This window comes from Piliocolobus tephrosceles, chromosome 14 (genome assembly GCF_002776525.5).
Source record: "Piliocolobus tephrosceles isolate RC106 chromosome 14, ASM277652v3, whole genome shotgun sequence".
In the NCBI taxonomy this organism is placed as follows: Eukaryota; Metazoa; Chordata; class Mammalia; order Primates; family Cercopithecidae; genus Piliocolobus; species Piliocolobus tephrosceles.
In genome coordinates, this window is record NC_045447.1 from 63,704,744 (window position 1) to 63,729,421 (window position 24,678).

General features: G+C 43.5%; 1 protein-coding gene across 2 annotated transcripts in view; it reads left to right on the forward strand.

Annotated features, from left to right (window-relative positions):
• The window catches only part of C14H9orf92 (chromosome 14 C9orf92 homolog), a 73,381-nt gene extending 57,124 nt beyond the window's left edge, over positions 1-16,257 (forward strand). For both annotated transcript variants that reach the window (XM_026453872.1, XM_023197168.1), the window contains exons 3-5: positions 4,224-4,348; positions 4,841-4,904; positions 16,154-16,257. In XM_026453872.1, the coding sequence (XP_026309657.1) occupies positions 4,252-4,348; positions 4,841-4,904; positions 16,154-16,226 (234 nt within the window). In that variant the 5' untranslated portion in view covers positions 4,224-4,251 and the 3' untranslated portion in view covers positions 16,227-16,257. The remainder of the gene's footprint in view (positions 1-4,223; positions 4,349-4,840; positions 4,905-16,153) is intronic.
• Positions 16,258-24,678: the final 8,421 nt, after the last annotated feature.

Here is a 24,678-nt window from a genome sequence, read left to right on the forward strand (position 1 = left end):
AAAAAAAAAAAAAAAAAAAAAAAAAAAAAAAAAAAAAAAAAAAAAGGCAGGATTTCCTTCTTTTTAAGGCTGAGTAGTATTTCATTATATGTATACACCCCATTTTCTTTATTCATTTGTTGATGAACATTCAGGTTGCTTCCATGTCTTGGCTGTTGTGAATAATGCTGTAGTGGACACTGGAATGCAGATATCTCTTTGATATCCTGATATCCTGATACTCAATTCCTCTGGAAAAGGGTAAGAATTAACAGGGAAAATATTTCAAGAACCCAGTGAGCAGGAAGTACAAGAAGAACAATGATGCTGGGAAACACAGGGCATTGAATGATATGAAATACATTTGATACCACATGGCTGCAAAACAGGGTCATTTACTATAAGCAGTATCTGTAGCTTTAATCCAGGCAGGTTCCTGTCCTGTCACTTAAGAGATTTGTGGTCTTGGTCCATCTGTGTAACCTGTCTGAACAAGAGTTTCCTCATCTGCAAAGTGGGACAATATCACCTGGTTCACAGTGTCAGGAGGATGACATGAGACAATGAAAACTGTGAGACATGTGGTAAGCATTCAATAAAGAACTACAAATTTCATTAAGTATTTAATAAAGAACTATGAATTTCATTGTGAAATTAACGTCTTCAGAGTCAAAACCAAAGGCTTATTACACACACACACACACACAAAGAGAAAGAGAGAGAGAAACACAAATGACAAAATCAAAGCTTTAAAGGAAATTTCTTTGTTAGAGTCCATGATGTCAATAACAATCTTTCCTATGTCAATGTGAAGTTTCATTTGCGAACATTGTATCTACATTAAATGATTAGAAATCATGATTTGCCCCATCATTCCACATAGAACCAAGTGGAATGGTAGATTTTGATTTTTGTTTTTCAGTGGGTATCCAACTCATTTGAAAGTACTGAAGGCGGGCCCATGTTTGAGACCCTTGGTCTGATGTATGGCCTTGGATAAACTTGTGTCATTCTTGGTTTTCTCATCTGCACCTAACTCATCCAGTTGCTGGAATGATGAAACGAGACCAGGCTTGGGCAAAGTGTTAGGTAGACGGCTGATGAGCCTGTTACCATTGCATCCTCGAAGCTTTGGGATGGTGACTGTAGGTACTGGCTCTACCCCAGGGATAAATGCCAGAAATACTGTGGAAGCAAGGGTCAATTTATCCTGATAGAGCCAGTCAAAACGAAGAATAATGTGTGAAATTAAGGTAGATGAGGCTTTAAGGAAAGGAAAAACTTCTGTTCAGCAGGATCTTTTAGATAATGAAGTGGTCTCTAAGGAAACTTGAAGGAGCTCTATCTACACTGGAAGAAAAACTAAAATGGGCAACCACTCTGCCTACTGAAATATGAGTGATTTCAAAGCTTCTGCCTTCTCTTAGTCTTTGCTGTTTCTCCTTCCTCTTTTAATTTTATGCTTTCCCCAAGGATGTTCCTTGTCCAAATTGCTCTTTATTCGAGGCTGTGATTCATTCCTGGTGTGGTTTAAACTGGCCCATGTTCGTGGTATCTGATGCTAGAGTAGTGTCTTAAAAAGGCAACAGCCATCTTTCCCCCAGGTTCACCCTTGGTGCCTTCCTGTCACCCCACTCCATGTTTGCAGCAGGCCGTCCGCAGCCTGGCCTGGCTCTTCTGCCTCAGTGTCAGCCTCCTCATTAGGCATGCTCTGGAGCTGGCTGGTGTCAGAGCCAGCCGACGCATCAGAATGCAGGGCATGCCTCTGGCTCCAGGGAAGCTGCACATTCCGCATGAAATATGAAGGCAACAGCCAGCCCAGGGGAGACCCAGGGTGGATTTAGAGGAAGAGCAGCAAAGGTGGCTGTTGGGGGAGGGCTGTTCTGCAGGGCCAGAGAGATGATGTGGGCACCTATCACATATTTTAAAGGCACCGCTTTGGTGGGGGAGAGGGATGCTGGGAGGGGCACCTGGTGCATGTATCCTCTTGGCTGCTCCTGACACACACTCCCTCGGTGCATTCTTTCTGCATATGCTCACGGTATATCTGTGATTATGGTGATGTGCCCTTTTGAGATAGGCAGCCGGCTCACTCCCCGCTGTGCTCATCACTGATTCTTGAGTTTCTCTTTTGGGATTACCTGAAATCATAAGAGCAGTCCATGTGGATTTCAGAGCACCTGACAGTAAGAAACATAATAAAAAGTAATCATTGCCCAGCAAAGCTCTGGGGATGCTTGTCACACACCACCTTGGGTCCACAGAGGTTAAGCGTGCTTAACAGGTGGTGGCCTCAGATGGTTCCAAGGTCTGACATTACAGCCTGTCCTCGTCTTTGTCCAGAATCCTCTAGTTTCCAGCCAAGGCTCCATGCTGGGGTTCCAGCCAGCCATTCAGAGACGAGGAGAGAACCATTAATCCCCACCATAGGCACTAAGAGATTACTGCATGCCTTAGACATGTCATAGTGTAATGTGCTGCGCACATACGCTTAGAACACTTACCCACTTGTAGTGTGCTTGGTTTATGTGCAGGTCACCAACTTAGCCACTCTATCCATGAAGCAGAAATGCTGTATTATTTGTTTTTATATAACCAGAGGATTGGCACATAGTAGGCACTCAATAAATACTGAGTAAATTATATTTGATAAGACTGCCGTCCCATACCATCACACATCCAAGTCATCCAAAAACACAAGTCTACTGGTCCCTCCAAATACAGCAATTTTGGGAGGCCACCTTTTCTCCCCTAACCTAAATCCACAATGCTCATTATAGTGTACTGAGGGTGTAATTCCATTTCATATCATTGATTACAGAGTATTACAGAGTATCCCACTTTCTTCTGATCAGAGAACATATACACACACACACAGGAATATACATATATATGTGATGAAAGTAGTGTGCATTCCTTGTGTGTGAGATGAATGTGAAAGTTTTCTGCAAGAAACTCCAAAGCAGCGATGTCTTCTGAAAGCCCCAGCTGTTTCTGGTTGGCAGTACTGCCTGCTGCATACCTTCTGGAGGTGCCATTCAACAGGCAGGTTCCACACTGAGGCTGCCCTGCTGGCTGGAATGTGAGGCACTATGTATGCTTGCTTTACATGTGGAAATTTGCAGTTTATAGAACTGTATATTTGGTGACTTTGTTAATTTTACAAAGAAATTGGCTTTTTTTGTGAACTGAGAGGATTCTGTACTTCTGTTGGGTTCTTGATGCAGAGCAGTAGGAAGTAACAGGATTCAACGAAAGTGTTGGCGTTTCACAAGACCATAAGCTGCCTGGTAGCCGGGCATCGTCTCCCCTGTCCACTGCTGTGTTCCCAGTGGCTAGATCATAGCTAGAACGGAGTAGACACTAAAATATTGGGTTGAGTGGAGACTTCGACCGGCACTGTCACTTAGAGAGGGTGTCACTTAAACAGATCTGTCTAGATCTGCACTTTCTGTAGCAGAGAAAGTATAGTGCCTTATCCTCTAGCCAGTAATATGTTCAGGGTTGGGTCCATTAGAATCCTCCCTGGTTTTGATGTTCCTATGCCAAGAGACAGAATTTCTCTGTTGGAGTTACTAAGTCGAGAATAGGATGCTAATGCAAAAGAAGAGAGAATTAGGCTATTAGACAAAATGAAAACACGGAGGGAGAAAGAGAGTCAGCAAAGCAGCTAGCCCTACCAGCATCACATGACTTTGTGTGTTCAGCCCCAGCTGAAGCTCTAACCCAGAATGTCTTGGTTATATGAACCGATAAATTACTCATTTATTTATTTGCTAGAGGTAATATAGAAGAAGGTTTTCATCGCTTAAAACTAAAAGCAGTCTGACTGACAGACTTGTTTCGTACTATCCCTGTCTACTTTTAAAGCTATTCATTTGCTCCGTGCTAACAGCTAATCTTCTCTTTACATTTAATGCACGCGGCTCTCCTAAATGTCTATTTTCCCATGGCGGTTATTTTGCCCAGTCCTTTTGCCTGCTTTAAGCAGAACTGTGTTTAAGCCACATACTCAGGGCAGATATATCTGTCTCACAAAAAGACCGTAGAGAGAAGGAGTACTTCAAATTTCTGGATAACAGACCTAACAGTTCCCACTGGTGTTGGATCCCCCAGCCCTGCAGCACACAGCACTCCCTTGACAGTACACATTAACTCTGCAGTGGACCTTGGTGAGGACACCCTGCTCTGGACTCAGCTCTGCTGTGGCTGCACTCAATTGTCTGTAACTTGTTTTGCGGGAGTGGGGCTTGGCCCCCCGCTAGAGGGGAGATGGCTAGTTTTCAGAGAACAAAGGCGAGGGAAGAAGAGAGATGTTCCTTGAACATCAACTGTGTGAGAAACACCACCCAGGGCACGGCACCTGCCTGTGAGTTACATAACTTCTCTCGTCCATAGCTGTGGATGCAAAGGCTCGGAGTAGTTCAGCAGTTGCTTGCGCGTGGGCTGAGCTGTTTAAGTGACAGTGCAGGTCTGTCTAAATCCAAGCATCCATGCTTTTTCTACCACCACTAAGTTGTCTCCTGGGGCCATGTTTTGATTTGTTTCGTGCAGTCCAGACTACTCAGCACCATGCTGGCCACACTGTAAGTCCAATGATGACAGCACTGTGTTTATCGCCACTTCCTACGAACCTAATGAGGAGGGAATGTTGCAGAACACCCCCTCCATGGTGTGGGAGAATTGCTTGACATGGAGATGCACAGAAACAAGAGAAGTTTGGAGTCCAATTTCCTTCCTCTGTGGCCCACCCAGCCTCTGGGGTTGAAAGTGTGGCCAGGGAAAGCGTTCTGTTCCCGTACATGCAGGGATGCCTCTGGCTGGGTGACAGCCACTGACCCACCTAGTTTTTGTTCTGCAGGTGTTGGAAAGAGGATGCAACCATCCCCAACAGGGAAGGGTGGAAAATGCTGCACTGTGCATGGGTGAATGTGCACATGTGTGTATGTGTGGTCCTGGGAGCAAGGGCCGGGCAGGGACCAGTCTGCAAAACAACATTAAGAAACCGAAACATTTTCCACTGAGAAACAGAATTACTGCCCATGGAATTCTTACCCAGCCTGAGAAGCGAGCAGCAGCCCCTCCTTTTCATTAGTTAAACAAAGAGGGTTATTTTTCAAATGAAAACTTTCAGTGTGGAAAACAATCTAATTCCCGGGGCTTTTTGAGAAGTGAGATTCTCAGCGCTCCAATAAACATGTCTATGTGGATTTGCAGCTGCAAAGGCAGTGTGGGTGCCCTGACCAAACGAGAGGGCAGGCCTGGCCAGTGGGGGACACGGGGACTTAGCTTCAGGCCTCTCATAACAATCCCAGGTAGAAAGGCCAACAGAGGGAATGAACCATGGCCTGGAAGATTTGAAGTGTTCTGCGAGAGAAAAAAAGCTACAACAAAAATATTTTCTGTAAGTCCATTAAATGATCTCCTTTCTTCCTCCAAGTCAGGGAACTCCTTCTGGTTGGAAAATAATCTGCAAACCCAAGCCCTGCTTGGTTCAGTGGGGTGTGTTCCGCCTTATTGAATTCCTGGCCTTCAGAGATCTTTCAAAACTTTCGCCCACTTATGAACCCATGGGGTAATGTCACAGCTTTCTCTTGAGGGGTTCTCTTCATGAAAGCTCCTGGGTACTTGCATTTGTTTAAGAGTGGGCAAGACTAGGAAGGCAGACTGCCAGGGTTCAAATTTTAGCTCTACCACTTAAAACTAGCGTGTGCTTACTCTCTCTGGACCTCAGCTTGCCCATCTGCAAAGGGGAGTAAGAATGGTATCTACGTCACAGAGTTTTCATGAAGATTAAATGAGTAGATGCTTACAAAGTGCTTACCACAGTTTCTGGACAAAGGAAGACCTCAATAAAAGTGTGGCCATTATTATGAAGTTAAAGGGACATGGCATATGGTCACAGACCTGAACTTTTTAAATTAATAAATATCATTCCTTGAGGTTTCTACTTTTCCCATCTCACTAATGGAAAGTGTGTTGTTTAAAAAAAATAAAAGGAGACACAAAATAGCCTCTCTTCAAATCAGAGCTTCCTTCTCTAATCAGTCCGTGAATGTTTCGGGGAGTGCTCTATTTAACTTGGCTGGCCCCTGGGTTTTGCTGTGAGTAATACATTGGGCTTAATTTCAAACTCCACACAGCCAAGATCACTGGATACTTGAGCTTCCCCAAGCTGAGTTGATACAGCTGCTCTGCCCCTGGTCACTGGTGAGTTGTCCCTGTGGATTCCAAAGGGTCTGAATATAAACAGACCAAGGTGCATGGGCCAGCCGAGATGGTCAAGGACATGGGTTCCCACTGAGCAGGTGTCCAAGTGAGACAAGACTGAGGAGGCCTGGGGAGCCCTACAGTGTAGTCAGAGGAAACTGATACAGATAGAGGGTGGCCAGAGATTATGGAGAGAGGGGCCTCGATGACGCTTGGGGAGAGTAGTGTTGCTTGGAGCATCCTTGCTCTTACAAAGGCAGCATGCATAGGTGGTTGAAAGAAACCATCCTGATTTTGACATTGCCACAGTGATAAATGAAGGGCATGAAAGCTCTCCAAATTAGGGTCTCTGAGACCAATTAGGTCAGGTGGTGAAGATTTGCTTGAAAAAATATCGAGTATGGCTTTCTTTTAAACAAGGCTTCATTTCAAATGGAACTGAATAAACCAAATTCAATTTAGACATGTTTTTCCCCAGGAACTCAGCTCTGGCATGAAATAAGGCTTGCCTGAGGCCACTTGAGAACCGCAATCTGTGGGACAGCCCTGTGATGGACAGATAGAGCAGAGTGTTAATTTTGAGGCCTGTCGAACCCCAGTGACAGGCGGGCTGGTAAACAGATTGAAGAAGCTAATGACTACTTAGTGCTTTCCAGGATAGGAAATGTCTCTTTGGCTTCTGAGGTAGCAACACCCTTACCTTAAAAGGTTTGGATTGATGATCAGGGCCCAATAAAAGCCCCTTCTGAACTCTGTTGGGAAGCCCAAGCATTTCAAAAGTGAAAGATAATGAAGATGTTCTAGAAGCAATATCATTATGAGTATACATTATAAATGATAATTACAATTAATCATATTAGCCTTCATAATCTCCCAGTGTTGTAACTCAACAATGGTAGATTCATCTTCCTTGTGTTCTTTGGAAGAGATTCTGTCTTGAGCTACACATTTTCTCCTTTGATGTGTGGTGGTTTCTGCTTTCTGACTGATTTCTCTGTCTCCTGAAGACAGGCATGTGATGGGGAGGGAGGTTTGGGAATTAGATGAAGTTGTGGGGTCATGATGCCCGGCAAGTTCTAGAACCCCAGAATTTACTTGGCCCCTGAAGGAGGCACTCGAACAGCCCATCTTGTTATTTCAATGCTGTCAGAACTCTTTCATGCTTCTACGTGTAATCCATGGTCAGGCGTTCCCCAATCCCCGCTGCAATCTAAATCAGCCTCCTCCTTTTATTCTCTCTCATAATTCCCTCTTCCTTCTCCCCAAGCACTAATCATGGTTTTTAATCATTTCTTTACATTTATTTGATGTTTAGCTCCTCATTAGATATGAGCTCAATAGGAGAGGGGTCATGTCTATTTTACTCACTACTATATAATGAATACCTAGCGTTGTGCCTGGAATAGGGAGGCAACCAATAAATAATTGTGAATGAAAGACAGAGTGGGTCAGGTGGTGAAGATTTGCTTGAAAATATATCGAGTATGGCTTTCTTTTAAACAAGGCTTCATTTCAAATGGGACTGAATAAACCAAATTCAATTGAGACATGTTTTTCCCCAGGCTCCAGGCTCCATTCTCTGGTCTGTGCTCACTGACTCCTTCCTCCTCTTATGCTGTAAAGAGAGAAAGCCCATGGTTCCGGACACAGCTTGATCACATCCTTGTGCTGTTCCTTGTCTTGACAGCTCCTCCACTGTCTTGGCTCCGGCCTGCAGCTTTTGACGAGGACCTACAAAGTCTACATCTCTAACCCTGAAATGCTCTTCCTCTTGCCTTCTTTTTCTTCTCCCAGTCACTAGGCTGGACAACTTAGTGTCTTTCCTCAACATCATTCCTCATATTTTCCAAATAAATAGTCAACATATGAAAATACTGAAAATATTAATTCAGTGTCTTCTCATTGTCTATGACTCAAATCTCTTGATTGTCCAGACCGTCCCATCTTTTCCCAAGTTTCTGCTACACATTATCCAAATTTCTCTTATGCCAACAATGTCTTTTCTATTAATACTGTCAACATTCTACCTTTCCTTCAAGGTTTATCTTAATTATTTCCCACTTTAAGTCCCTGTGAGCTTCCCAATCAATTATAATTTCTCTTGCTTTTAACTACCAACACACTATATATCTTTCAGTTGGCATTCTCTTAACTTTTTATTGAATAATGAATTTCTATGTATTTGTCCATCTTTTTTTTTTTGGAGACAGAGTCTTGCTCAGTTGCCGAGGCTGGAGTACAGTGGCACGATCTTGGCTCACTGCAAGCTCCGCCTCCCGGGTTCCCGCCATTCTCCTGCCTCAGCCTCCCAAGTAGCTGAGACTACAGGCGCCCGCCGCCACGCCCGGCTAATTTTTTGCATTTTTAGTAGAGACGGGGTTTCACCGTGTTAGCCAGGATGGTCTCGATCTCCTGACCTCGTGATCCGTCCGCCTCGGCTTCCCAAAGTTCTGGGATTACAGGCGTGAGCCACCGCGCCCAGCCTCGTATTTGTCCATCTTTTCAGGGAACCTAATAAATAGATCCCTGGAGAGACTAACCTAGATAAAACAAAAGCATAAACTACTAACACACACCCTACAGACATTAAACAAAATACAAAGATGAAATTATGAAGAATTTTATGTCAATGTCTCTGAACATGCAGGTGAAATGGACAAATTCCTAGAAAAATGCAAAAATTGATAGAAGAAAAAAATGGATAATTTGAATATTCACATATTTGCTAGAGAAATTGAATATATAATTTAAAATTCCTACAAAGAAATGAGGCCTAGACATTTGAGTGAGGAGTTATTTCAAACATGTGAGAAAAAATATGAGTGTTACACAAATTCTTCCAGGGATTGGAAAAAGGAAGAAATACTTTGCTACTCATTTTATGAGGCCAGCATTACTTTGATACTGAAACTTGTCAAGGACATTCCAGTAGAAGAAAATCATAGGCCAATCCTTCATTGTAATATAGATAGAAAACTGTTGAGCAAAATAGTGGCAAACCAAATCTAGAGATATTTTTAAAGTATCAGATAGCATGACAAAATAGTTTCTTTTAAAAATGCAAGGTTGGTTTAACACTTAAAAATCAATATAATTCACCACAGAAACAGAATAAAGAAGAAAAACCATATGAATACCTCAAAAAATGAATGAAAAGCATTTGGTAAAACTCAAAATTTGTTTATCAATCACTGAAAATATAACTGGCATCAAATTAGGACTAGAAGGGAACCCTTTCATCTATAAAAGTCTATACTTAATAATGAAATAGGAACACTCCTACTGGAGACCAGGAACAAGACAAGGATGTTCACTCTTACCACTTCTGTCTAACAGTGTACTGGAGGTTCTAGCCAGGGTAGTTTAGACAAGAAAAAGAAATTTCAAATTTTAAGGATTAGAAAAGACACAAACCTGATATTATCTGTGGACATGATTATATGCATAGAAGCTACAGGTGAATTATTAGGATGAGTCAGCAAATTTACAAAAATCAGCTAGGTTTTTGTATACTTGCAACAAATATTAGAAAATAATACTTTAAATTCCATGCCATTTATAATAGCATTTTAAAAATTAAGCACCTTGTTAGGAATAAATTTAGCAAAATATGCACTTGACCAATGCATAGCAAATGCAGAACATTAGAGAGAATAGTTTTTAAAGAAAGACTTAAATAAATGAGGAGATTTAACATGTCAATTGGATTGGGAGACCCACAGTTGTAAAAATGTTAATGCTTTGCAAATTGGCCTATGCTTCCATGCAATACTAGTCAAAATTCCAGCAGGTTTTCTTTCTCTCTCCTTCCTTCTTTTTCCCTTGCTTCCTCGCTCCCATCCACCCTCTCTCCCTTCCTTCTTAAAATTGGTAAGCTAATTCCAAAATTTACATAGAAATACAAAGTGTCAAAAATAGTCAAGACAAAATTGAAAAAGAAGAAGGCTGAAGGACTTGTACTACCAGATATCAAAACTTATAAAGCCACAGTAATTAAGGCAATATGATATTGGTGTAAATAGAGACAAATGGATCCATGGAACAGAGCTGAGAGTCCAGAAACAGAGCTGCATAGAAATCACCTGATGTACATACAACACAGGCACCACTGCAATGTAGTGTGTGAAAATAAATGGCTGGGTGAATTGGATTTCCAAAAGAAAAAAAATTCTTTGACCCCCATCTCATACCATACACAAAAGTCCCTTACAGATGGAACATAGGCCTAAGTGTAAAAGGTTGAACAATAAAGCTTCTAAAATATAACATATGAGAATATCTTCATGAGCTTGGTGTAGATAAATCAAAACAATGCATGAAATTTGCTAACCATAAAACTAAAGATTGATAAATTGGTCTCATTAAAATTAACAACTTCTCATGAAAAAAAGAAAAGTAAAGAAAACACAGACATACATTTAAGAGAATTAAAGGACCATAGAGTGGGAGAAGGTATTTCCAAAAATATATCCAGAATATTTAAATATTTCTTACATAACAACAAGATGACATATAATGTATTAAAATTGGACAAAAAATTATTGAACAGTCCTTTTACAAAAGAAGATGTCTAAATTGGTAACAAACTTATGAAAGTATGCAAACTTAGAACCACAAATTCAATATTAACCACTTTCTTATCAGAATATAAATTTAAGATAAATTGACAATGCTGAATACTGGTGAGAATCTGAAGTGACAGGAATTCTTACATGCCATTAGCAGGCATGGAACCTGATGCCACGCTTTGAAAAATCGTTTTTGTGGCATCTACTAAAGCTAACATATGCATAGTCTCTGATACAACCATTCTCCTAGATATATACACAAAGAGATCTGCGTATAACGGCATCAAAAGTCACACACAAGAATATTCATAGCAGTGCTATTTCTACTAGCCAGAGCCTAGAAGCAACACAAATGTCTATCAACAGGAGAAAGGCGTTCATTATGACATATATATATAATGGAATACTATATAGCACTGAGAATGCACAAACGACCACTATGTGCAACAGTATGGATAAAAATTACAATGTTGAGTGAAGGAAGAAATAAAAAATAGTGTATGACTCTATGAACCTGCAATGACAGACAAAACCAATCTATACTGATGGCTGTCCAAAGAGGGGTCACTCTTGGAAGGTGGGAGTCAAGATGGTAGCCTTACAGAAATGGCATTATTCCATGGCCAGGGCCAAATGGTGGTCACGTGGGTGTGTTCACTCTGAAAAATTAAACTATACACTAATGCTAGGTATCTTAGATATACTTCAAATTATGAAGCTTACCAAAACAACCACAATAGCAAAAACCCTTTACCAGAGGATCTGTATGAATTCATTTGAGGCTTAGCATTCATTTTTGCAGGCTGTTTTGTGTCTTTGTAGTTCTGGGGCTGTCTGCCTTCATAGTTGCCATTGCTTCTGTCTGTTGACATGGTTCTGTCACTTTCTTTTATTCAGCCCTTTGCTTTCAATCTAAACTTGATATATTCATCCTGATGCTTCATCTAGTTGTTCTGCCCTTGGGGCGAATTTCTCCTTTTCAACTTCTGTTTCAACATTTCATGGCTGGGTGCGTTGGCTCACAGCTGGGCGTGGTGGCTCACGCCTGTAATCCCAGCACTTTGGGAGGCCAAGGCGGGTGGATCATTTGAGGTCAGGAGTTTGAAACTAGCCTGGCCAACCTGGTGAAACGCCGTCTCTACTAAAAATACAAAAAAATTAGCTGGGTGTGGTGGTGGGTACCTATAATCCCAGCTACTCAGGAGGCTGAGGCAAGAGAATCGCTTGAGTTCAGGAGGCGGAGTTTGCAAGTAGGCAGAGATGGCGCCATCGCACTCCAGCCTGGGTGACAGAGAGAGACTCCATCTCAAACAAACCAACAAAAACAGTAATAACCACCACCACCAAAATCACATTTCACTAATAATGTCCCATGTCAGGTAGTTCTACTTCTTCTGTATATTTTGTTAATGGCCTTGGTTTAATTTTATTGCTTAAATGTTCACTCTTTCCTTGTTTAATTTTTTTCTGTTTTGGCCTAATGATTTTTATGTTCTTTTTATCAATAATTTCATAATTACTGTTACATTATCTGCTTGGCAATCTTTTTTTCCTTCCCAATATCACGACTTAAACAGAGCTTTCTCCTCTACTTTTCTGTCTAATGGGGTAGGAGTATGAGGTGTGGAATAGGAACTCTCTCATTCTTCACCCTTTATATCCAGCAGAAAGAGCCAGGCGACCCGACATGCAGTAGGAAAGGGGGAAAACGAAGATTCACAAATGATAACTAATATAAATGCTTCCCAGTTGCCCAAAGTGGTTTAACAGATTACTTTTCTTACAGATTTAGCTAAGAGGCCGTCTGACCTGAGTCCTTTTATGGAACTGTTCGGACTCGCTTTCATTTTTTCTTTTTAGAAATAAATCCTCTCTTCCTCAATCGGAGACACTGAAGAAAGCAGGGAGTTTGTATTTTTTAAATCCATATGAAGGTTTTGGCCAGGAATTTTTCAAACACTAGAATAAATTTTTAATTTGGACTTTGATATCCAGACAAGCCCAGCTCAAGTTCTCTTGGGTCTCCTTCCCAAAGACCAGACTTCAAACAGACACTGCTCGCTGTCTTAGCAGAAAGACACCACAGCAGCTGCGACGGCTGCGGCGAGCAGAAAATGCTGCACATCGTGCCTATCTGGGCAGGACCTCCGTTTGCTACACTGCACTGGAAACCAACACATCCTATTCGGTGGTCCTGAAGCAGAAGTCCTCAGAAAAGAAGGAAAGAACATGGAGACCATCAGGGCAGGAAATGCTGGGTTCCCTGCTGAGAGCATTCTCCATAACATGGGATTAAAATACCGAAGGGAAAAAGACAAACACTACTTTATTCCACATTATGATTTGCTTCGTATGCTTTTCATTTTTGTCTTTGGTGTTTGGATTGTAGAAGAAATAGATGCGTTTCTTACAGATGAGACCCCAGAGAACCTTGGGTTTAACTCTTAGTTTAACTTCCTGAAACTTGACTGACAAAACAGAGACTGGGGAAGATAAAAAAAAAAAAAAAAAAGAAGAAGAAGTAACTGATTTTCTGTGACAACTATAAAAGCAGTTCATTTCCTTTTGGAGACTTAGATGGGAGACTCTAAGTAATTGAAACTTAATACACAGAGTCCCCCAGAAAAGTGACCACCCTGGGGCTGTTAGCATCATTTCCTCTTAATTGTCACCTGAAATAACCAGTTGTGGAAATGGCACGGGGGCCTGAAGCAAAAGAATGTAGTCTAGCCCGCTCATGGTCCGTAATGAAATACAAATGATTTAACAGCGGTACTGACAAGGTTCTCAGAATAAATCATTTCCATTCTCACCACTTCAGATCACTTACTGTAATTGCCCTGAGACAGAATGGGGGAGTTGGCCGTTGGTTACCTAAGCTCTGCGACAATTCCCCCCATTTACCCATGAGGACAAAATGCAGTTCTGACCTAATTTACTTCTCTCTTCCCTAAGGCTGAAGGGCAAGTACTCTCTGTTTCCCAGGGAAATCTAGAAGTTAAAGGTGGCCAGAATAATTGCAAAGTTTTTCTGAGAATCCTGTACCTGTGTGTTGACTCTGAAGTGGCCTCTTGCAGGCCCGAGTGCTCAAATGAGCTGCTGTGGCTGGGCTTGCCTGGGTTTTCTACCAAATCACATGCCTGGACAGATCTGTAGTTTGAATGTTTGTGTTCCTGCAAAATGCATGTTGAAAATTAATTCCCAATCCAATAGCATTAAGAGGTGGGGCCTTTTGGAGGTGATTAGCCCTCATGAATGGAATTAGTGCCCTTATAAAAAGGGCTTGAGAAAACAAGTTTACCCCACCCACCTCTGCTCGCCCTTCTGCCATGTGAGGACTCAGCACAAGGGGCCATCTCTGAAGCAGAGGCAAGGCCTTGCCAGACACCAAACCTGCTGGCACCTTGATCTTGGACTTCTCTGCCTCTAGAGCTATAAGAGACACATTGCTATTATTTAAAAATGACCTAGTCTGAGGTATTTTGTTGTAGCAGCACCAATGGACTCAGATAAGAGCCAGTCATACTCTCCTGTGTATTTCTTCCATTTTCTCCCAATCTTTCATCCCACTGCAGTGAGTAAGGTTTGGAACCTCTCTTACTTTTTTGGAGAGGACAAGTTCCTCTGTGCTCTTGATCAATAGGGAGTTATGAGTCTCTGTGAACTGTGCTTCCCATCTGAGTCAGTCAGCCTGTTCTCTTGGCCTCCTCTGCACTTTGGCCATGCCTGCGTATTGGTTTGTCTACCTCCTTTGGGCTGAGAACATCTGGGAATGAGGAACCTGATGTGTCTCGTCATTGTATCTCCACCATCTGCCAGAGCACACAGGGAACAGGTATCTGAGGAAAGCAAGGGAGGGGAAGGATGACAGGAAGAAGTCTTGGCCTACTGGCCCAGTTCCCTGGATGTGGTTGCAAATTGATAAGATGCACAGAAACAGAACTTCCAGGGAAGCTTCCTGGAAAATCTTACTCTCAGATGGAAACTCTGATATGAATGCCACCACAGTATTCATAGGATCAGGATGACTGGGCAGCCATCTCCCCCAAGACCTGCCAAGACCATGTCATTTCCTCATCTGATGCTAAGAGTCTTAGCTCTGGTCCTTGATACCCAACACAAGGTGGCCATCCTGGACAAAGCCTGTGTCTAGGCTCCTCCTACTGGCACACTTACCATCATTCCACTATGGCCAAGTAATCATTCCCAAAGGACAGATCCTGCCACTGTCCTATTCCAGAATCAGATGCTCATTCCCAGGCCCCGCCTGGCCTTTGAGGCTCTCCAACAGTGCCCGTGGCACCACACAACCCTCCAGACTCCCCAAGGATGCTCAGGCCAATCCTGTCATCCCCAGTGTGCTTAGTCCTAGCTCGGACCTTTCAATGCTTCTGTGCCAATAGGGATTCATCTGTTATTTCAAGAAACCTTTCTGAGGGACCATATCCAGCTCATCTTTCTCACACTTTGTATGTTCTCCTTGCTTGGGTGCCCCATCTGGACCACATCCTGCCCATCCTCCTCCTCCCTATGCATTCCTTCTGTCAATGCATATTTCGAGAACCTCACCACGTGCTAGGCCCATACTTTGTGAGAGGCGGAGCTGAGATTCAAATCCAGATCTAAACAACTAAAGAGCTTGGCTCTCCATCACAACACTCCACGGCACCACCCGCCCCTGAGGCCTCTTTGACATAGACTTAGCTTCTTTTCTCAGTGAAAAGAGACATCACTTTGACCAGAAAAGCAAGAGTCCCACCAGTTGGGCTGTAGCCCCCAGGATCCATCTTTTCAATAGTTTCCATTACACCACTTGTGGAAATAACATCACTGTGTAGGCCTGGGAGACACCTTTCTTGGAGTGCAAGACAGCAGAAGGGCTTCAAAAAGAGAACTGAGACTGGGATAGAAAGAGGAAAGCACTCCTCCCTCTCATCCAGTGCTCCCTCACACACTAAGTGGAGACCCTTCCTTTGGGAAGAAAGGAAGCAAGTAAAGGAGATTGAGGCAGTAGTGAGGAGGGGACTCTGCCAGCCAGAATGATGCACCACCATCCAGAGCCATGGCACAGTGGCTGGACCGAGAAAAGATAAGGATTTGGACATAGGGGCTGGTACCCTCCTTCCCTTTGTAGCTGGCTGGGCCTGTGGAGAAGGAATCTCTGGACGTGGGCCTGAGGTTTTGAGTTCACTCAGAGTGGGTGACAAAAATGAGACGGTTATTTGTTTTACGGTAATGATCTCCATGCGGCTCCGAACTCTGGGGCTGCAGTCGGCACGCCACACGGCAGGCCTTCCTTCGGGTGTGAAAGGATTTCCTTGGTTTGGTGGGATTCGTTTGTTTTTTAAACGAGGCTGTTTATTTTCTCTTCTTTTAATGTGATGATTTTTTTTCAGACTCACAAGGAAGATACATAATGTACAGCCGAATCTACAGTCTCCTATTTTGTCAGCTGCTTGTGTTGATTAAAACTTCAATAAAGATCCTGTGATAAAACAGAGCTATGTTCAAAGGATCTTGTTATGTTTTTAAAGGGCTGAGCTTGGCAGAAAACATGTAGAGTATAGCTTTGCTACCTTGGTCTTTTCCCCCTTTTCCAGGTTAGAGAGGGAGAAGTGGAGGAGACACATACAGTGGTTTCTAGTACCTGTGGGATTGTTAGACAGCACGTGTTTAACCAAGTCCCAAATAATAAGCAGGGTCCAACTTAAATGCATGAAAATTGTTTATCAAACTGGTGTTAAATGTGTGACCAAGAGCAGACCTCCTCCCATAGGTCTGACTGACAGCCTCTCTCTGCAAGAGGTCCCAGCCTAACAGGGAAGGAGAGGAGGCAAGCCAGGGGCAAAGTGAGGACACAGAGCTCCAGGAATTCCATACCCGGTGATTCACCCAACTCGCCCAAGCTGATCCATTCCAGCAAGATTCCAATAAACTGCCAGTAACATATTGTTTTAAAGCCCAGAAATCGCTGAAGGCTCTCAAGGGAGCGGTGTCAGTGGTGCCCTCTACTCCCCAACCCCTTTTCCCCCTTCCCTCCAGACAGCCCATTCCTGGCAGCCGCTGAAGTCTCGCAACTCTTATTCTGAAAGAGACCGAGAAATGGATGTACGTGAACATCAGGCTGGCCAAAGTCGCTGACTTTATGCAAAGCAGGCAAGTGCAGTCAAAACACTTACAGCAATCAATTCGAGTTGTTGGGTAAAGTTTTTTCCGTGCCCCATACATTATTGAACAGTTAATTTCGTCTTTGTGCCTGCAAGACATTCCAGCTCTCAGATGACAGCTTTATCCATTAAGGAGTGCCTGGTGACAGCCGTGCAGCAAGAGCTTTGCCAGCCTGGCCTGCCGGGAGGCGCGCCTGCATCACCACCGAGAAATCCTGGGACACATCAACATCTTAATCAATATGCGAGAGTCAATTACCGGGGAAGCGAGGGCTTAAGCAGGAGCTGATGATGAGGTTCCCGTGCAAATGGACTTGATCAATACGCAGCTGAATCTCACACGTGGATTCACATCAGTCCTCCCACGGCACCCAGGCCCCAACTGGCAGGCCAATCACACCGCTCCTAGCCGCCAATCATCTGCTTTACTAGACTCATTACTGCTTTTCTTTGATTCATTCCTTTGATAGAAGTATTGGGAGCAGAGAAGCAGAGTTGAGGGAAACAACCAAAGCATGCTGCCTGGACGCACAGAGAACTCATGGAGAGTTCTGCACAGAGCCTGGATGTTCTAGCTCAATAGACCAAGAGACAGCGTTTCTGCAAAGATGTCTTCTCTCCACATTCTTGTTTTTTTGTTTGTTTTGTTTTTGTTTTGTTTTAAACAACAACAACAAAACACTCGTTAAAGGAAAAACCAATTCAGCTTCTGAGGGAACAGTACTTCTTTTTCACTGATGAGAAAGCTGAAACTTAGAAAGGCCAAGAGCATAGGGTTGCACAGAGTGGATTCACAGCAGGGACTAGAAACAAGGTCTTTAGATTCCAATATCTACCTAATCTAACTGAATCATATAGCTAAGGGTTAGAGGACTGAAAAATGCAAGAGACACATGAACTAATAAAATGAAAGGGAAAGTGTTTTCTTGGTTGTAGTAGGAATTTCCAGTTGGACCTTGGAGAGTGGAGAATGACTTGACAAGGGTTGGGGGAAAAGGCAGTATTCTCTGTGGGAGGGGGGGCCTGTGTGTCTGATGAGCAGCATAGAGCCACGTTAATAGCAAATGGCTACACTCCTGTGGAAGGGGATGCACTAACAGGAGGTGAGGTGGATGGGCAGGGCAGGGCAACAATATTCAAGTCAAGTTAGTCATTGTGTTTGGAACACCAAGGCCAGGATAACAAACTTGGATTTTATCCTCTAGGCAGTCTTTCTTAAACTAGTATGCTATGGAACACCCACCCTCTAAGATGCTTCACGAAAGAGGGCAGCAACATGAAGGACACTTGGAAGATGCTGTGTACAAAGTCACCGCCTCAAAAAAGTCATACTACATTCTAGCACATTGTCACACTCTGAGAAGACCTAGAACAAAGACATGACTTTTTAGCTTTCCTCAACCCAGTATACACCCACAAAGAGCGTGTGGATCTTCTTCAAAGAAACCTCCCTGACCAGCCAGCTAGGTGAGATTGGCTCACCTTTCAGGGGCTCCCAAAAGCATTCTGCATTTTTCTTAGAAACATTCATCACCTGTGCAGTTTTTAATTCAACGTCTACTTTTTTATTACCATGAAACTCCATTCATTTGTCTCATTGACTTCCTGGCACAGAGCAGATTCTCACTCCTCCAACGAGGGGATGTATATGGAATACTCCAGAAACATAGTTTGGGCAAGGCTGCTCTCCTGGGAACCACTGGAGGTTGCTTCTTGCTCAGTATGGTAAACATGGCACACCTTAACAAGATGAGCTGTTGATGTTGTTTCTGATGGAAAAAGGTTGAAGCCAGGGAAATCAGTCCAGGAGAAAGGTGGTGAGAGACAAGCTGAACTGGGAATAGACCGATGTTTATGGCTTCAAGAGATATTTCTTGGGAAGAACTCATGGGGCTCTGCCTGATTGCCACAAAGTGTGGAGAGGTTGTGAGTGTAGGCTCTGAGGAGGGACAGACCCAGATCAGAATTGACACCCACCTCTTGTAGCATCACAGGCAGTGAGGTGACCTTGGGCCAGTCCCTTCCCATCTATGAGCTTGTTCCTCCTCTGTAAAATGACAGTGGCATATGGAAGAATCTAACTAAAATTAGCCACGATTATTAATACATGGCAACCATTGTTAATATTAGGAAAGACAGGAGAGTGAGAAGGGTTTTGGTATTGCAGATGTGTGTACTCAGAAAATTGGGACATTGGCTCAAATTTGAAACTCTGGGAGGAAAAGGGTTTGTTTCAGGGAATGTTGAGTTTGAAGTGAGGCAAGCATGTTAAATGTCCCACAAGCAGCTAAGCACATAGGACTGAGACCCTAAGGAGGGGTCAGCATGGGGCATGGCTGAAATTGAGAGACTAGATGAGCAACTCTATAAAGGGAACAGAAAGAAAGGGCAGAGAGCAAGAGGCTGCCCTGGGCAGCTGCCTTATTTTGGGAGCAGGAGAACTAAAAGAAAAGTCGACCTTGTTGCTGTTACCAGAAGATGCCTTAGACAGCTGAGTAGCATCTCATCAGCCTGAGCTAAGGAAAGTCTGCTGTGTGGGCTAAAGCTTAAGTGGTACTCACAGAATATGTGGAAAGTTCCCGTGGCAACTTCTTTTTGAAAATCCTCACCCCAGTTATTTTCCATTCCTGCTGAGACATCTCTGTGTCCCTCAGGTTATGGTATAAATATTTTATGAAATACAGAGGGTTGAGATATCTTAACACTTTAACCGAAAACTCATTTTTCTGAAAGTTAAAGGATGCATTTTCCACTTACAAAAATATGAAACTCCAGATTGGACAAAGAAATGGACATGTCACATTGCAATATTTTATAAAGTGTTTCTCAGGGTCTCAAAGCACTGAAGATGTTAATTCCATTCCTTTCTCCATGAGGCTTGTGAGTTTCATCATCCAAGTTTAAAGTTGGGTAAGGAGTAAGCACAGAGCGCAAAGGCTAGTAGGTGTTCAGTTAATGTGTGTTCTCTTCCCTTCTTATGTGATAAAGGTTGAAATGTGGTCTGTAGACTCAGGGAGGTGAATAATCTGAGATATTTCCAGGCTACGTTTAATGCCATTAGCAGGGGTTAGAGGAGAGAAAAGAGAAGAAACTTAATTAGAAGGAGAATAGACCGGGCGCAGTGGCTCACGCCTGTAATCCCAGCACTTCGGGAGGCCGAAGCGGGTGAATCATGAGGTCAGGAGGTTGTGACCATCCTGGCTAACACAGTGAAACCCCGTCTCTACTAAAAATACAAAAATTACCCGAGCATAGTGGTAGGCGCCTGCAGTCCCAGCTACTCAGGAGGCCGAGGCAGGAGAATCGCTTGAACCTGGAAGGTGGAGGTTGCAGTGAGGCGAGATCGTGCCACTGCACTCCAGCCTGGGCGACAGAGCAAGACTCCATCTTAAAAAAAAAAAAAAAAAAACAAGAGTGGAATAGAAAAGATATTCTCATTCTGAAAGGCAACTAGAGAACACTTTATGATGAAGTGGAACTGCAGGACCCCCGAATAGAGAAAATGATCCATAGTTTATGAACGAGTGTAGACCTTAACACTGAAAAGTGGTCCTTTTGCTAACTGCCTAGAGTCACACAGCCTCTGCCAATCCAAGTTCTGGCAAAATCATCTTAGCTCCAACTCTCTCTGTGGATCACAACCACCCTATGAAGAACAAGAACATGTGAAGGGACCAAGAAATGAATGTCACCAGGCTACATCGATCCTGCGCCCGCTCACAATCTCCACCGTGGTTTGTGTGTCTAGAATCCTGTTCCTACTTTATTATACCTGTGGCTTAGGGAATTAAGCAGCTGGGGGGAAGCATGGTTTTTGATACCAAAGAGCATCTTGCTAACTCAAAGTCTGTGTCCTGGGCTTTTTTATCAGAAGTGGGTGGGTAACACGTGAGAAAAAAAAAAAAATTTGGCCCCATAAAGGGATCCGGAAAGAATGACATATTTGTCTGTTAAGTATAAATATGAACAGCCATGGAGATATGGTCCTGTGATGCTAGGTTTTCACTCCAGCAATATTCATCTATTGCCAGGAAACACTAGATTTAGTACCTGAGGGACTGGAGTTTCAAATACCTTATACTTTTTTTTTTTTTTTAATACTCTGCCAAGAATTTAAATTGGTAAAAGCTGGGGACTGACAAAACTTGATCCCCAAGAGCTTTTCTGGCACTGGTTTATCAGAGAATATGGTGCCATTATTTTTATTATAATTATTACTTTTTTCTTTGGTGGGGCTAGAGCTCATTTATAACCCAAAGACTTCTACTCCCAGATGTATTGTTCTTTTTTTTTTCTTTTTTAAATCCCAATGCTTAAATAAACAGAGGCTTTGCCTTTTGTGGTGGCCTAAGACTCTGTCATTGGATTTACATGCAAGGGGGTGGTTGCAAGCCTTTTCATGTTTTTAGATCAGATCAGAAAGAGTTGAAAGGAGAAAGTTAATTTTAGGAAATGTGTTTCCACCACTTCCACACTGCACATACCTTCCTCCCAAGCCTCAGGTCTCCACCATGCCCTGACACCAAAATCACTTAACAGGGCTTTGCAAAGAGGGCCTGCTGGCCCCAAACTGGGACAGCTGTGGAAGAGCAGAAAAGGCCAACATGAGTTAGAAAGCTTGGGTTTGAGTCCTGGCACCATCATTTTTTAGCCATTCAACTTTGGACAACTTAGCCTCTCTTCGATTTTTCATCTGTAAAATGATAATTGGATTTTCCTGGGAGGGTCGTCGGGAGGAGGAAATTAAACTAGACAAATTATGTGAAAATGCTTGGTGCTGTGAGTTTTTTAAACGACAACCTATAAACGATGAGTCCAGGGAAGGAGGAAGAAAGGAGAGAACATCATGGAGCAGTATTGTGGATTTCTCTCCAAGGTTAGACTCTTGACATAGACATTCTAGCGGAGAAAACAACTGCCACCACAGAGACACATAAAACAAGAAGATACTATTTACGGTACAACATCTTTATCGTCCCTCATTGCTCCCCGCAGCCATATTCCCGACTGCCTTCAGATCCTCCACTGATTTTACCCACGAGCAATTTCCAGGGTCAGCTCACCTCTCTTCTGCCCAGGGCAGTGGCGGCGGCGGCGGCAGCAGCAGCCCTGGCATGTCCAATCTGGCTAGAAATGATTTGAGTTTTATTATACAATTAGATCAAGTCTCTTAGGTGTAGTAGCCTTCCACATACTTAGAAGAATAGATTAGCCATTAGGACTTTGTATATTTTTCCCAGTAATTGACACCACATCCCATTTTCCTCACCAAAGGGAAAAATAACCACATAAAACAATCATGATTTGGGGGGGCAGGAGGTGGGGAAACGGGGCATTCACAATGCAGCAATGTCTCAGTCCCACCTCAATCTCCTTCCTTTGCCCAGCTTTGCATGTCTCTAGGAGCCAGGCAGAGCAGGCCTCCAGTTTGTTTGATTTTGTTGTTTTTCCATTCCAGAGCCCCTCAGGCTCAGCGTCCTAAACACTTTACTAAGAATAAACCAGGCATCATCTCTGCCACCGAGAAACGGCAGCCACCACTGGACAGGAGCCTGGACATTCTTAAAAAGCCCACGTAAACATCACCAGAACAGAGTTGGTTTTCTTTCTTTCCTCCCTTTTTTTACTGCCTCCAGGGTATCCCAGGATGGGTCTATTAGAAACCCTTTCCCTCAGGAGCCCCTTTCTTGTCCTGGTCAGAAAAGAAGTGGGGCTGTTGTGGGGTGGTCCAAGCAGTGGTGAGTTGAGGCTCTTTGGTATCCAAGTTAGGAGAAGGAGAGAAACAAAGAGCTCAAAGTCCAGAGGGTTCAAACCACACATCCGTTTTTTTGTCCCGTCTCTTCAACCACTGTAAGTTTAGATTTGGAATAGAACAGGGGGAAACCCATCTTACTGAGGGATTTAAACAGAAACCAGTGCAATCCCCGAGGTTGGCTTTGCCTGTATTTGGCATGGCACATGTCTGCAGTGGGCCTCTATGTTGCATCTCAGCCAAAAGCAGACACCTCAGCCCAGCAGTCTGCATCCACACAAGCAAAACACAACAGATGTTCTCAGATGTCTGGTCAAACATTTGTTTCCTTTGGTCATGTTCTAGCAGCCCAAACTCAGATTCCAACTGCAAGGCCTGGTGGCACTAACAGACTTTTTTTTTTTTTTTGTTCCATCCATTGCTGCAAAACATCTGTGAGCTAAAGATTCTTCCCAGTTGCAACAATCTTTGTGCCAAGGCTTGGTGGGTCCTTGACAGCTTCCACGCCTGCCCATAGGCCTGTGAGGCTGCTCTGGTGCAGACACAGGACTTCAGAGAGAGGTAGTCACTGTTCCCAGTCCCTCCCTTTCTTCTTGGATGGACCATCAGACAATACAGCTAGCAGTATCAGAATCAGTAGACATGAAGTGTTTTCGTACATTTTTCAGCTTGGGTCGATGTGTCCAAAGGGACTCTTTGCTGACATATCTGGGCTGGTTCCTTGGAGAGAAGCTGAAATGCCCATTTTCCAATGAGATCAATAAACTCACTCAGCTCTCACTACAGACCGTTCCTCAGGTAGCCTCCAACAAGTCAGGGTGTGGGTGGACTTTCACTGTGGCAGTGTGACCCAGTGTGCCACCAGGGACTTGTACTTCAAGCTGAGTTTGCTTTCCTGAAGACAAAGGCAAAGCCCTAAAGCTTTCAATTTGGTCCCCAAGGACCATGGAAAATTACAAGATGGAAAGTGACCTTTCTTTGGCCACAACTGGTGATGACTTGTGAACATGTCTTTTGCCCAACTTGGCTTTAGCTAAAACCTACTGTTTTGAATAAAACTTGGGCCATTCTCCACCCTCTTCTTACCCTACCTCTAGGCACCCCTGCCAACTCCTAAGAGGCCCTGCCTCTTTTTAACAAGGAACACAAAATGAAGCTGTAATCATAGCCTCTCTTGCTGGTTCAGAAAATATGCAGATGTGATTTTTCTTTTTTTTTTTTCCTTCTCAACATACCTATGTCTCTTCATTATTTTTTAAACTTTCTCTTACTGTTCCCCCACTTCTGCCCTCACCGTTCTTAGCTGGGGGCCAAGTTCAATCAAGCATCCCCCAGTCGGCACCAAATGGGCACCTGAGGGTAAAAGGGTGCAGTGGCACTTTCCTGCCCCCTTCTTTCTCCAGCTGCCAGAAGAAACCCAGCTGGGTCCCTCAGCCGACACAGGCCCCGAATTTAAGTTTAATAGTATAGCATTGTTACTACTTTTGGCCAGGCCGTTTTGAGAAAGGGTAATACATGTGAAAAATATACCCTAAAAAAATCTGTTTAGAAAACAATTCCGGTCTAAGCGCTCTGTGCTCTCAGTTTCTGGCCCTCTTTTCAGGAAAGCAGCTCCAGCAACCACACGATTTAGATCCATTTTGGGGGTGGGTGGGGGGTTCCATTTCCTTCCTATGGGATTTATTAGGGTTTTGTTTTTTATTTTTTTGCTATTTTTCTTTCCCTATGCTGGTTTACTGCCTTGTATCTACCTATCCCCAAGGAGTTCAAAAACCTCAAGTAAGTATTATTAGATTTTTCTTAGTGTATTTTTGGATATTTCTGGTTGAGAGTATGTGGTTGGGATCTGTGTGTCTGTGCTGGGAGGGTGGTGGGCTGCATGCCCAATGATGATGACCGTGAAGGCCTGGGAGAGTCAGCAGAGCCTCCCGAGCATGCTTGGGAAACGGAATTGCCCCTTGCTTTCATGGTAGTGAAAACCCTACTGGTTAAAGGTTGAGGC